This window comes from Ovis aries, chromosome 1 (genome assembly GCF_016772045.2).
Source record: "Ovis aries strain OAR_USU_Benz2616 breed Rambouillet chromosome 1, ARS-UI_Ramb_v3.0, whole genome shotgun sequence".
NCBI lineage: Eukaryota > Metazoa > Chordata > Mammalia > Artiodactyla > Bovidae > Ovis > Ovis aries.
The window spans coordinates 29,047,479-29,060,961 of record NC_056054.1 but is presented as its reverse complement, the minus strand read 5'-3'; the positions used below and the strand labels follow the sequence as shown (position 1 = coordinate 29,060,961).

At 54.2% G+C, this 13,483-nt stretch overlaps 2 protein-coding genes across 2 annotated transcripts in view; one reads left to right on the top strand and one right to left on the bottom strand.

Annotated features, from left to right (window-relative positions):
• FAM151A (family with sequence similarity 151 member A) overlaps positions 1-6,869 on the top strand; it is a 29,005-nt gene extending 22,136 nt beyond the window's left edge. The window contains exons 3-8 of the mRNA XM_042248467.2: positions 412-564; positions 1,542-1,701; positions 3,447-3,671; positions 4,562-4,701; positions 5,581-5,724; positions 6,119-6,869. Coding sequence (XP_042104401.1) covers positions 412-564; positions 1,542-1,701; positions 3,447-3,671; positions 4,562-4,701; positions 5,581-5,724; positions 6,119-6,792 — 1,496 coding nt within the window. The 3' untranslated portion in view covers positions 6,793-6,869. The remainder of the gene's footprint in view (positions 1-411; positions 565-1,541; positions 1,702-3,446; positions 3,672-4,561; positions 4,702-5,580; positions 5,725-6,118) is intronic.
• Positions 2,578-13,483, bottom strand: part of ACOT11 (acyl-CoA thioesterase 11) — a 50,181-nt gene continuing 39,275 nt past the window's right edge. Inside the window, exons 10-16 of the mRNA XM_060400179.1 lie at positions 13,025-13,084; positions 12,055-12,117; positions 11,655-11,738; positions 10,578-10,711; positions 9,269-9,400; positions 8,457-8,583; positions 2,578-7,087 (exon numbers count right to left, since the gene is read on the bottom strand). Coding sequence (XP_060256162.1) covers positions 6,932-7,087; positions 8,457-8,583; positions 9,269-9,400; positions 10,578-10,711; positions 11,655-11,738; positions 12,055-12,117; positions 13,025-13,084 — 756 coding nt within the window. The 3' untranslated portion in view covers positions 2,578-6,931. The remainder of the gene's footprint in view (positions 7,088-8,456; positions 8,584-9,268; positions 9,401-10,577; positions 10,712-11,654; positions 11,739-12,054; positions 12,118-13,024; positions 13,085-13,483) is intronic.

The following is a 13,483-nucleotide window of genomic DNA, read 5'->3' as shown; positions in this document are numbered from 1 at the left end:
AAGTCAGAATAAAATATACATCACTATCTGTTAGTAACAAAAATTCAGAGACCACTGAGGCTTCCTAAAAATGTAAGAGTCTCAGGAACGGCAGAGGAGTGGCTGACTAGGACAGGGTGACTGCTCTCAATCAGGGCTTTTGCAGCTTTTTTCTTTTCCATGAAAAGATTGTGAAAATGTGTCAAAATTGAAAGAAAAAGACTAAAACTATAAATGCTGAGTGGTCTCAACTGTGGAAAAACTATACATAGATAAAAATGGAAGAAAATACATCAAAAAGTGAACTATGATGGAAATGTGGGTGAATATTTCCCTTTCTGCTTTTCTGTATTTTTCAAATATTCCATAAGTGTGTAATACTTTGATGATGAGAAAAATTGCTTTAAAAAGTTTCTCTGTCCAATGGAACAGGCGATGTCATGGTCCTGGAGGCAGACATCACAATAGAAGGGCTGGGCACAGTCAACGAGACGGGAGTCCCCATCATGGCGCACCCCCCAGCCATCTACAGCGACAACACCCTAGAGCAGTGGCTGGAGGCTGTGCTGGCCTCTTCCCAGAAGGGTAAGGACTTCTCTCAGCCCCTCCCCAGCTGCCCACCCCTCTGGTCCTCAGGCCACATGGGCAGGGGTCCCTCTACTAGGAGACAAGTCCAATGACTGTCAGGAGTTGCTCTTGCCTTAGCTTTCCAGACCACTCTAGAGGCCTAGGCTCAGGGAAGATGGGTGAAACGAGGGATGTAAATGTGCAGGGTAAGCTGCAAAGGGCCAGACATGAGCATTCAGGCCCCCTGAATCCACGGAACTGGATACAACATGCTCAAAGCCAATTTCACCTTCCCCTCTCCTGTCTCTTTGCCTGTTACTCTCAGAATCCAGGCATCACTCTAATGCCTCTCCCTCATCCCCTGCATCTACTCAGCTGCTGCATCCGCCAATTCTAACTCTGAAGCCTTCCCCTGATCCAGTCCCACTCACATCATCTTTCTCTTGGACCTCCTTCCTCACTGGCTTCCTGCCTCCAAACAGCCCCTACCTAGGTGAGCTTTCCAAAATGCCAACCGTCATGTCACTCCCCTGCTTTAACCCTCCATGGCTCCCTATGCTGTCAACATATTATAATCCCCTTGGTCTGGCTTTCTAAATTCTTCTCTAATTCTTCAGCCTGACTCTGTGCTATTCAGGCTTGGGTGGCTTAGGACCCTCTGAGCCTGCCTGTCCAAGAGTCACAGTCCCTTTTCATCAGATTCTTGACAATACCTGCACCAGCCCCAAGTCCCAAGCCCTTAGCCATCATTTGCTTCTTCCCCTTCGGGATGAGGGATGGAAGAACACTCCTACACGGGCAAGTCTTTCTCTCCAGCAGAGCTCCGTCTGTTTGAAGCCTTCTTCACACCCACCCAGAATTCCGTCCCTGTCTTCCCTCCCACCCCTGACACACACAGCATACCTGCTCTCTGTCCCAAGAAGTCATGTCTTCTGTTTCCTTCTTCCTTGAGCACAAGGAACCAATTTCCCAAGCCCTTGGCCCTCTCCCCACAGGCATCAAACTGGACTTCAAGACCATCAAGGCTGTGGGCCCCTCCCTGGACCTCCTTCGGCGGCTGACAGTGGAGGGGAAAGTTCGAAGGCCTGTGTGGATCAATGCCGACATCCAGAGGGGTCCCAATGTGGGCATCTCAATAGGGGTCAATGCCACACAGTGAGTGTTTGCCTCTCTGCTCCAGCTTGTCCAGTCTGTTTCTTTCAACATCTGGTACAGCAGGTGCTCAGGGGACCTTTGCTGAGTTTTCCTCCAGCCTCACCAGGTCGTCTGACCTCTGAGCCTTCACACATCCTGTTCCCTCTGCCTTGAATGCTCTTCCACCATTTCCTGGTGAACCAGCCATTACCTGCCCCAGAAACTTCCCTGACGTCCAAGGCTGCTGAGGACCCTCCCTCACACTTTCTCCTAACAATCTTGATTTCACTGAGCTCTCACTGTCAGATTATGGATTTGTGCCCTACTAGAGAGTTTATTCGGAGAAGGCGATGGCACCCCACTCCAGTACTCTTGCCTGGAAAATGCCATGGATGGAGGAGCCTGGTGGGCTGCAGTCCATGGGGTCGCTAACAGTCAAACACAACTGAGTGACTTCACTTTCACTTTCATGCACTGGAGAAGGAAATGGCAACCCGCTCCAGCATTCTTGCCTGGAGAATCCCAGGGGCAGGGGAGCCTGGTGGGCTGCCATCTATGGGGTCACACAGAGTCAGACACGACTGAAGCAACTTAGCAGCAGCAGCAACAGAGTGTTTATTCCTGGACAGCAAACAGTGACCGGGGCAACCCCTGGCCTGCTAGAAAAGTCTATAAAGCACTAATTCCTTCCCCAGCCTCCCCCGCCCACCCCACAAACAACCCCCAGGTCCCAGCACTGCCAACAACAGCACTTAGGTAGCACCAGCTGCATGGTGTGCTCAGGTTTACAGAGGGCCGCATGAAAGGAGAGAATATATCTGAGTTCATCTTCCCATAGAAATGCCAGGTTAGGAGCATTTTTTCTTACCATTTTGCAGATAAGAAAGGTGACAATAATTGAGGCTCAGTCTGTTGAATGTTTATTATCTGTCACACACTGGTTTAAGTAGTCTAGTTGTAGAGTACCATTTAACTCTTACAATGAGAATGAGGTAGGTACTATTATTTTCATTTTAGTAATACAGCATATCTTATTGAGGTTAAATGACCTGCTTAAGTCTAATCATTGGCAGAGCAAACATACAAAGCTAGGTCTTTCTGACTCTAACCTCCAGCTCTTTACTGTCCATCTCCATTCATCCATTCACCCATCCATCCATCAAACCATCTTTCCAACAGTCAGCTAACAATCCATCCATCCAATATTTATCAAGTCTCAAACTGAGGTGCATTTGGTAAGCAGCAGTTTGAAACTGTAGTCAGTGGCCCAAGATTAAAAAATAGTTGATCTTCTCGTAGTGAGGTTACTCAATAATCTGGGTAAGGGGAGAGAGTAACATTATTTGCCTATTAACATTTATAAGAATTCAAAATCTGAATGAAATTTTTAAATAATATCTGAAAGTTCAGAGGCTCTCACAGCTGATAGAGCCCAGATCCTACACCCAGGGCTTTGAATTGCATCTCCACATCCACATGAGGATGTTTGAGAAGTCCTGTCCTGCCTGAAAGGATGCCATTTTTAAGAATCAAAGAGTTTGGGTGAACTGCCCAAGGTCATAAAGTCAGGAGTGAAATCCAGGCCTCCCTAGCTCCAAAGTCCATCCTCTATCATGGGACTTTGAGCAACTCGTAAGCCACCCTGTTCTTCAGGACTGTGCTCTAACATCTAGATGCGATAGATCCTGCCTCTTCCGAGCACTCTGATGGGAACCCAGGAGATGAGGAAGGGGCTCTAAAAGACCAGCATCTCTGATTCTCTGCAGGTTCCTGGCCTTGGTCCAGGAGAAGTATCCTGAGGCAACCCTGTCTCCAGGCTGGACCACCTTCTACCTGCCCCTTTTCCCAAACGTGACGTACACACAGGCCATGGTGGAGAAGATGCAGGAGCTGGTGGGAGCACTACCCCAGAAGGTGACCTTCCCCGTGCTGGCTGTCATGGCGAGGGCCGCCTGGCCCCACTTCAGCTGGCTGCTGGCCCAATCTGACAGGTGGGAACGTCCAGGCCCCTGCCATGGTCCCCACTCCCTCCAAACCCAGTCCCAGTCCTGATGCCCCAACAAGATCCCAGATGCTGATGGTTAGAAGGGTCTTCATGATCATCTGGCCCAACCTCTGCTGGTGCTCACATCCTCTACAGTGCCCCTGCTTTCTGCTTGTGCACCTCTGGGACAGGCAGGTCACTATACCTGAGGCAGCCTGTCCATTGGAAAGTGTTGCTGTATTATTATTATTATTATTATCTGTTAATTTATTTTGGACCACACTGCACAGCATGCGTGATCTTAGTTCCCCACCAGGGATAAACAGGCATCCCCTGCAATGGAAGCACAGCCTTACCCACTGGAACACCAGGGAAGTTCTGTAAGAGTTTATATTGAGACTCAATTTGCCTCCCGCAGCCTCCTCTCCTGGGAACCACCTGTTCCCTGAGGGTGTACAGACCGCACCTATAGCCTCTGCCCCTAAATAGCCCTGTGGGGTTGAGGAAGCCCACCCTCCCCCCAGCTCTGTACTGCCCCCAGCTGCCCAGCCCCACCTTCCTCAGACTTTCCCCAGTGGAGGCCACCCCCTTTCCTCTTCATACCTGGCCTCTGATCCACCCCCACCACTCCCAGCTCCATGCCCATCTCTCTGTCTGTCTCTTTCCTGAGAGAGGACCCGCAGACACACACTCCAAGTGGAGGGCGGGCCAGTCCTTCTCTCCTGCTTCTTAGCCTCTGCTCTCAGCTACCCAAGGCCTCTGCAGCTTCTTCTGCCCCCAGGAAGGGGGTAGTGCCCGACTGCCCCCGCCCCCAGCTCAGGTTAACTTCTGAGCATGGGAGAGGGGCTGAGGGCTGCTGGGCGCAGACAGGCCCTGAGCTGACTCTCTGGACCCCAGGTACACCCTCACGATGTGGCAGTCGGCCTCGGACCCCGTGTCAGTGGATGACCTCCTCTACATCCGGGACAACACCGCCACCCACCAAGTCTACTATGACATCTTTGAGCCTTTCCTGTCGCAGTTCAAGCAGCTCGCCAGTAGGGAGGGGTCTGCGGAGGGTGGGAAAGGGTGTATGTGTACCCATGCTCAGTTGTGTCTGACTCTTTGAGATCCCATGGACTGTTGACCACCAGGCTCCTCTGGCCATGGGATTTTCCAGGCAAGAGTACTGGAGTGGGTTGCCATTTCCTCCTCCAGGAGAAAGAAAAGGTGGTGGAGTGGATTCTGCTCACAAAAGCACTGCCTAGGTGGGGCGGAGCATTGGAAAGGGAAAATCCTACATGAGATAAGAGGAAGGAATCATTTGAAGCATACATTGTATGCCAGACCCTGGGATGGAATGCTAAGCTCCACAGATCTGTGAAGCACGGATTCTATTTTACAGATGGATAAACTGAGGTTCAGAACAGTTATATAATTTATACAAAGTTGTCCAGCTTAAACGTGGCACAGCTCCTACTGGAAACAGCAAATTCCAAACCTTAGATGCTTCCCCTTGCAGTAGAGTTCCTCTGAGGGTTGCTCTAGCATTTCAGAGAACGGCTCCTCCCCTGTACCTGCTAATCAATGATGCTTGTTCCTTTGTCCAAAGCCCCTGTTCCCTTGACTCCAAACCTAGGAGAGCCTGCAATCAGGCCATCTCAAGGGGACCCATCAGACCCAACATTCCTGCTCTGGGAGCCATCTAGGTGAGGGGGAGGAATACCAGCTTTGGGGCCCGACTGACCTGGCTCCATCAGTCTCCAGTCCCAGCAACCCTGCCCCCTGGCTGTAGGACCCTGGGCAAGTCACCCGTCATCTACAAAACAGGGAACTCCAGCTCCCTGGAACTTTGCTGTGAGGCTTAGAGAGGACTCATGGTGTACAGAAGGCCTCCGTGACTGGTGGCCTCTTCATCTTGGCAATCTGACCCACAGTGAATACGTCACGGAAGCAAAGCTACTACACTGGGGGCAGCCTGATCCCTGCTCTCCAGCAGCCCGGGGACGAGGGTCTGAGCGTGGAGTGGCTGGTTCCTGACATCCAGGGCAATGGAAGCACAGCAACAGTGCAGCTCCCAGGTAAGGTCTGCCTGCAGCCCCTGTGCTCCTAGCTCGACTGCAAGGGTTACCTCGGGAAGCTACTCAGGTCTCTGTTACCATAGCAACACGGCTGCAAGGTGGGGGAGCAGTGTTGTCAAAAGTAGGGGGCCCCTGGCTTTTGGACTACCACTTGTGAGGCTTCGGTCACATGGTGCTGCAACAGAGGCGGGCACAGGCCTCAGAGCTGAGCTAGCGGCTCACTGGGCCATTCCGATGAGCCCCAGGCACATTCACAAAGCAGCCCTTCACCTGGAACCCAGACCCAATCAACAGACCCCATTACCTCCTGCTGTCCCTTTACCTTCAGCAAGGGCCTCTGACACCCCATGAGAGCCCTAACCCCAGACACTGTTGCCTCCACTGCCTCTTGCAGACCGAGAAGGCATGATCCTGCTGGACGTGGGCCTCCAGAAGCCTGCAGCTGGGGACCCCGTGCCCATCGTCCGCACCCCAGATGGCCGTGCCCTGGCGCTGGAGTCCTGCCTGCAGCAGCTGGCCTCGCACCCCGGACGCTGGGGGGTCCACGTGCACATAGCAGAGCCCACCGCCCTGCGGCCAGCGCTGGCCACGCTGGCCACCCTCTCTGCCCTCGGCCGCCTATCTAGGCCTGTGTGGGTCGGTGCCACAGTCTCCCACGGGAGTTTCAGGGTCCCTGGCTACGTGACTGGCAGGGAGTTGCTTACAGCTGTGGCCGACGTGTTCCCCCATGTGACGGTGGCACCAGGCTGGCCTGAGGAAGTACTGGGCAGTGGCTACAGGGAACAGCTGCTCACAGATATGCTGGAGCTGTGCCAGGGCCTCTGGCAGCCCGTGTCCTTCCAGCTGCAGGCTGGGCCTCTGGGCCAGAGCCCCGCTGGAGTCGTGGCCCGGCTGCTGGAGGCTTCTCCCCGGGCCACGGTCACGGTGGAACACAGCCCTGGCCGGGGCCTCTATGCGTCTGTGCGGGCAGCGCTGCTGGCAGCCAGGGCCGTGAAGAAGACCCGAGTCTACTACAGGCTACCCCAGAGCTACCGCCAAGACTTGCTGGCGGATGTTGGCACACACTGAGCACCCAGGTGGCCTGGTGGACCCCAGCTTCCCACGGGGTGGCAGGAAGGAATAAATGCCTCTGCTTCTTCAGTGCACTGCACACATGTCCTTGGGGCAGGATGGAGTGGGCGTGGACGTCAGTGGCCAGGGACGATGCTTAGAGGGTCTGGAGGCTGGGGGCCAGGTCGTTCCGGTTGTCCAAGAGGAACTGTTCACAAGCCTTGAAGGTGGTGTAGAACTCAGAGGAGAGGCCGGTCACATTGGTGGTCACGTACTTGAGAACGCCCGGGGTGGCCTGGTTGTAGTAGGACACCTGCAGGCCGGGCAGCCACACCCAGGAGGAGGGAGTGGGGGTGGTAAGAGGGCACTGAGTGGGCATGAAGCAGGCAGTTGGCATCTTTGTGTCCAGCTCTTTGGGACCACATGAACTTGTAGCCCTCCAGGCTCCTCTGTCCATGGCCTTGTCCAGGCAAGAATACTGGAGTGGGTTGCCATTTCCTTCCCTGGAGGATCGTCCTGACCCAGGGATAGAAGTGGGGTTTCTGCATTGCAGGCAGATTATTTACTGTCTTTAGGCACCATGGGAGCCCAGTCACCTGCTAGGAAGGCAGCAAATACCAGCAGCACCTGGGGCCTTTGAGGACTGCATGACTGGTGGGCGTGACCTATAGCTGGACTGTCCTGACCCCTCCTCTGGGTGCTGACAACCCTGGCTTCCCTGTTGCCACACACTGTACTCTCATCATGTGTGTCCCCTCTCTAGCCCAGAAGGTCTGGAGGACTGGGTCTCCAGAGCCAAGCCTAAAACTCCTTTAAATGAAGGTGCTACCGTTAGAATATGGCTTCCCAGGTGGCTGTAGTGGTAAGGAATCTACCTGCCCATGCAGCAGACCCAGGGGACCACGGATTGATATCAGGGCTGTGAAGAGCCCCTAGAGAAGGAAATGGCAACCCACTCCAATATTGTCTGGAAAAATCCCATGGACAGAGGAACGTGGCAGGCTAGAGTCCATGGTGTGGCAGAATAAGCCCTTGTCAGCAAATCTGCAGCAAGCAGTTAGAACAACCCCAGGGAACACTAAGTTAGCAAATGTCCAAGTCGCTACATGGAGTGTCTCAGGGTCCTAACAGCTGCTGTGATCTGAGGAAGGGGCAGTGAGTTTCCCAGCTAGCCCACTTTCAGCCAGCCAGGTAACTCTGATGAGTTTCATGGGCCCTGAGGGCCTTCCTAGACATGAAAGGGGTACATAAGTAAGAAGATGGAGTTTTAGTGACTTTCCTGTAGCTCAAACAGTAAAGAATCTGCTAGCAATGCAGGAAACCAGGGTTTAATCCTTGGGTTGGGAAGATCCTCTGAAGAAGAACTGCAATCCACTCCAGTATTCTTGCCTGGCGAATCCCATAGAGGAGCCTGGCGGGCTACAGTCCACGGGATTGCAAAAATACAATTGAGCAACTAACACACAGGCCTGGTTCAACTGTGTCCTTGGACTTGTCTCTGCACAGATTAGGTCTTATTGAAGGCTCCTTTTCTAGGCCCTGATATTCTTAGGCTCCCTACAGCTGGAAGAGAGCTTACTGGCCAGTGAGAGTGCTGAGGTCTGGACAGGGCTGAGCTCTGGACACAAGTGTGGCTTTGGGGTGAATCTGGGTGGGAGGGGCAATGAGACACTAGGCCTCACCTTGGTTAACTGGTCCCCCTCACGCCAGAAGCAGAAGCCTGAGCAGACAGTCTCCCCACGCCGGTACTCTGGGCTTTCACGGTGTGTGGGCAGCGTAACTGACCTCAGCGCAATGACATAGGGTTCCCTGTATGGAAGAAGTGTGCAGAGGGGGCACGGGAAAGGGTCAGGGTAGCTTCCAGAAGCCCCCTCCAGCACTGACCAGGGCCCTGCTGCAGGGATGCCCTCGCCAGAGTCTAAGGCACACAGCCTGGCTCCAGGTCAAGCTGCAAAGGAGGTTCTAGACAGGAGGTGCCTGTGGGTGAGTAGTTCTGAACCCACCAGATACCAGCATGACTGCACTGTGGACCTTCTGGAAACATTCTCCGCCTCCCTCTCCCCGCCCCGGGGAAGCAGTGCTGCACTTTGGATTTTCGTGCTTCATCTTTTTGCCTGTCTCTAGCACAAGTGATGCCATTTCTCCAGCATCCTCACCACGGTGCAGCTGGGAGCCTTACCACCCTTCAGGCAACATGGGGCTTTCAGAGGCTGGAGGCCAAGGAATGGGCCATGTGAGAGTTGGCCTGTCCGTGACCTGGGGCAAGGCACCCTCACCACACCAGGGACAGAGACCACCCTGCTTTAGAGCATGAGTGACCGCAAAGGACAGTATGTCCTCTTGTTCTCCATTCTACCCACAGTAAGACCACGGCCACCGATCTTACGCTGAGGTCCTGAGGCCATAGGAAAGAGGGCTGACTCTACCTGGATGTCCCCTCCCTGGGGAGGAAGATGAACCTGCCCACCTCCCAGCCCAGCAGGCATGCACGCACCCGATGTCACAAGGTTTCCGTCGAGAGGCCAGAATGATGAAGTCCTGGGGCTTGGGGTCACCACCGAGGGCGGGGCTGATGACATGGTAGATGGCATCATCCTCATCCACCTGCTGCACTAGCTCCACGCTCCTGTGCGGAGTCCACAGGGGTCACAGAGGCTCCGTGTGTGACAGCAGGGTTGACCCAGCCACTCCCCTGTCCCCATGCTTCAGCCACCCTGAGCACATGCTTGGGGGATATATCACCCACAGACCACTCAACAGGGACCACAGGAAGGCAGAAAAGCCTGGCCAAAGGGGACATACACATCTGGGCTCGCAGACACATACACAAGCAAATAAACGCCACTTGTGGGCACACGTGCAGAAACACAAGGACACCCACTGATGCACACACAGTACTATAGACATCTGTGTCTGTGCAAATGCACATACATGCATGTGTGATGATTTAGTGACCATGCTGAATACTGTGAGTGCCCACTGTGCCAGGCACTGTTCCAGCAGCTTACAGGTACTATCTCCTTTAACGTCACATCAGCCCAAGCAGCTGGTACTCTGAGTATCCCCATTTAATAGATGAAGGGACTGGGACTCAGAGAAGTAACTCACCCATGGCCACAGAGCTAATAAGGAAGCAGGTCTGGGATGTGCACAGGCTGGGTGCCAGAGCTGTGCCCCTCAGATGCGGGTACACTACACACACGTGCCCAGGTAGACACGCCTAGGCTCACACCAACACACACAAGGACATCCTCGCAGAGACACAACTTATCCAAACCTGCCACTTTCCCTTCACATCTCGACATGAAGAATTGGCAAGCTTGCTAAATTGAGCAAACTGGACATTCTCTGAGCTACCCTGAGTCTGGGAGGAGTTCCCACCTACCCCCTCCACTTCCCAACCACCTCCCCAAGCAGCGCCCAAGCCCCTCTCAGAAGGCAGAACTCAGTTTGAAAACCACTGATCTACCCCTATGTGCAAATACATACCCACACCTCAAGTACCCATTTTAAGAGGAGGGAAACTGAGGCCCAGAAAGGACATGACTGGCCCATGGTCACATAGTTAGTTGGGCCAGGCCTTCACCTCCAATTCCAGGCTCAGTCCCTTCCCTGAAGGCTTGGAATACCCATGACTCAGATACTCACCTAACACATAACCATAGCACCTGCCCTACCATAATCCACCCCTAGATAAAGCCAGCAAGGGGCCCAGAGCAGTAGGGGATGGCTCAGCAGGAGGAGACACCTCAGGGCCCCTTCCCCACCCCCACTCCCCTGTACCCCCGCCCTCCGGCACCCACCGGCAGTGCTTGTCCCACTCGGGCCTCCGGCGGAGGTCAGAGAGCAGCAGGAAGGCCTGGGCTGTGTCCACGTGCACCAGCATCTCCATGTGGAAGGAGAGGAACTTGTCCTCCTCTAGAGTGTACAGGCGGACCTGCTCGGGACAGAGGGCAGCCTCATTCCCTTGTCTCCTCCTCAGACTGTGCTGGGGACCTGGGCTGGAAGTCAGGGCTGCGCTGATTGCTGTGTGTCTGTGAACAAGTGACTCAACCTCTCTGAGCCTCTCGGTGGCAGCCCCATGAAAAATGGGAGAATCAGCGCAAAGTGGATAGGAAGGTGTCTGAAGAAGCAGGGACTTCATGGACAAGCCCACTAGTCAGATGGAATGGTACTTGATGTGAAACGGAACGCACTCATCCCTTCCCACAGGTGAATGCACGGTGCCTAAGGAACTTCGTCAAAGGCTACATTCTGCACGACCCCCTTTACTGCACGTTCTCAAACAGACCGAACGAAGGCACGGAAAACTGGCCTGTGGTTTCCAGGGACTGGAGTGGGAAGAGGCTTGGTCACAGAGGAGCCAGAGAAATGGGGGTTTACGGAAATGCTCCATGTCTTGATTACTGTCCTGATGATGTAACTTCGTGTGCTTTCCATACTAGCAGGATTACACACTGAAAGGGGGATGTTTTACTGTATGCAAATTATGCCTCAATTTTTTAAATATTGAAAATTTTCTTTATAAAAATAAAAAGATAAAGAAACAGTAATTAATGCAAAACCAGAATGGATCCTCGGAGCCAGGTGTCCATCCAGCCACGGATGTCACTGTGGGGAGGTGACCCATCCCCAGACACAGGCAAAAGTGGCAGAGCTCAAGCCCCCCCTCAGCCCACCCTTGCCCCCAGCCCCCAGCCGAGCCATGCCAGGCCTTGAGGGGTGGGCGTGTTTCTACAACTGGTTGGTTTCATGACTCTCTCGGGACCTTCTAGGGAACCCCCCTCTGACCTGAGTGGTTCGAGAGGGTTTCACGGCTCACAGTCAACACCTCTGGCTGCTCAAAGGAGGAAGGAAAGCCAGGAGGCTGGGTCCGCTACCTGGTTGCTCTCTGAGGACAGCACCCAGTTGTCCTTGGCCACGAGCATCTTCAGGGAGGAGACGTTGTTGTAGCTCAGGCACACCTGCACAGACACACAGAGCAGTCTCACCCTCCCCTCCTCGGGGGCTCTGTGCCAGGGCCCCTCTGACGGGTGGAGAGGAAGCTGCACATGAAGGAAGGAGCCCTGGGCTTTGGGAAGGAGGCCTGGGCTGGGCCAGACTCCTCCTCCCCTTGGGGCCTCAGCTAGCTCCTGCCAAGCAGGGGACACAGGAAAGCCCTGGCTCACCAGGCCAGTCTTGAGGCAGAGTATCCTGTCCCCTTTGGGCCTCCTCCAAGAAGGGAGGGTTGGGGGGCTCCAACAGGTCTGAAGGCTGTCCGCACAGAGCAGAAGGCCTTACCTGGTTGCTAGGATCCCAGGGGACAGAGAGGGGCATCTCCGCCTGCTTACAGGACACGATGTACTTCCTGGGAGAGAGGGAAGATGACAGCCTTGGTCCCTCTGGGGCCCACTTCTTCTCAGCAGGCTGACTGTGTGCCAGGCCCTGTGCTCAGGCCAGTAGGGTGGGAGGCACCCCTATCTGGCCAGGGAGACTGGGTGGGCACACAGAAAACAGCAGCTGAGGACATGCACACTCAGAGGTGGGGACTCGCAGGGAAAGGTGTAGACCCATAACCTTTGTCCGAGTGACCTCAGCCTTGTGCCTCAGTGTCCTCATCTGTAAAATGGGATCAGTAGTCACACCTGCCCCCTCATGGGGTCATCAGGAGAACAGCATTTGGCATATGGTGTGTTAGTTGCTCAGTCGTGTCTGACTCTTTGCAACCCTGTGGACTGTAGCCCGCCAAGCTCCTCTGTCCATGGGATTCTCCAGGCAAGAATACTGAAGTAGGTTGCCAAACCCCTCCCTAAATGCACATTTTTCTTATTAACATTAGATGGTAAACCCTGGTGCATTTACAGTACTTTCAGGCATGTAAAGTGCTTTGGTAGCAATCATTCACACCTGGATTTGCATCACAAGCAATTGCTCTCCTCCTCTCAGAGTCTTTCTCCATCTCCAAAATGGGCATCATCGTAATCAATGGGAGGGACACAAGATGTAAAATTGGCCACACCTGCCCGGGTTCAAATTCTCATTATTCCTATCTGTGTGCCCGTGGACACCTAGTCCCTCTCTCCTCAGCATCCTCACCTGTACAAGGGGCCGGTAAGACTGCTGTGTCATGAGGCCAAGACTAGAGACCGCCTGGATGTAAAGGCCCAGCCCAGGGGCAGCACCAAAGACAGACGAGTCCCCAGGGGCAGGGAGCAGACAGGGAGTTGAGACAGAACTGAAGCCGTGCCCCCTCCCACCACCTGGCTTCCACTTGCCTGTCCAGGCGGATCTTCTTCCTGGCACTGGCCTCTCGGTACCGCCGCTCGCCATCCTGGGGGGAGGAGCCCAGACAGATTGTGGTGGGGGGCAGGACATCCAGCTCACCCGGCCCCCATTACTGCCTGCCCTTCTTCCCCAAAGGGCCCAAGGAGACCCTCCCTGCAGTCCTAAAGCAGACTTCAGGTCGCACAGGGGCAGCCTGGACAGCGCAGTGCCCGGTCACTGAGGCCCAGCCCCAGCTTCCCCTCACACCCGTGAGTGACTTTGGGAAAACCACCCGCTCTCACTAAACCTGTTTCCTCCTCCAAACGGGACTTGCTATCAGTAGGCACGCTTCTGAAGTGTTTTCCACACAAAACTTCACCTAAGTCTTATAACAACCCTCTGAACTGGCACTACTACTACACCCATTTGATTTTATTTTGGCCACACCAGGCAGCTTGCAGCTACT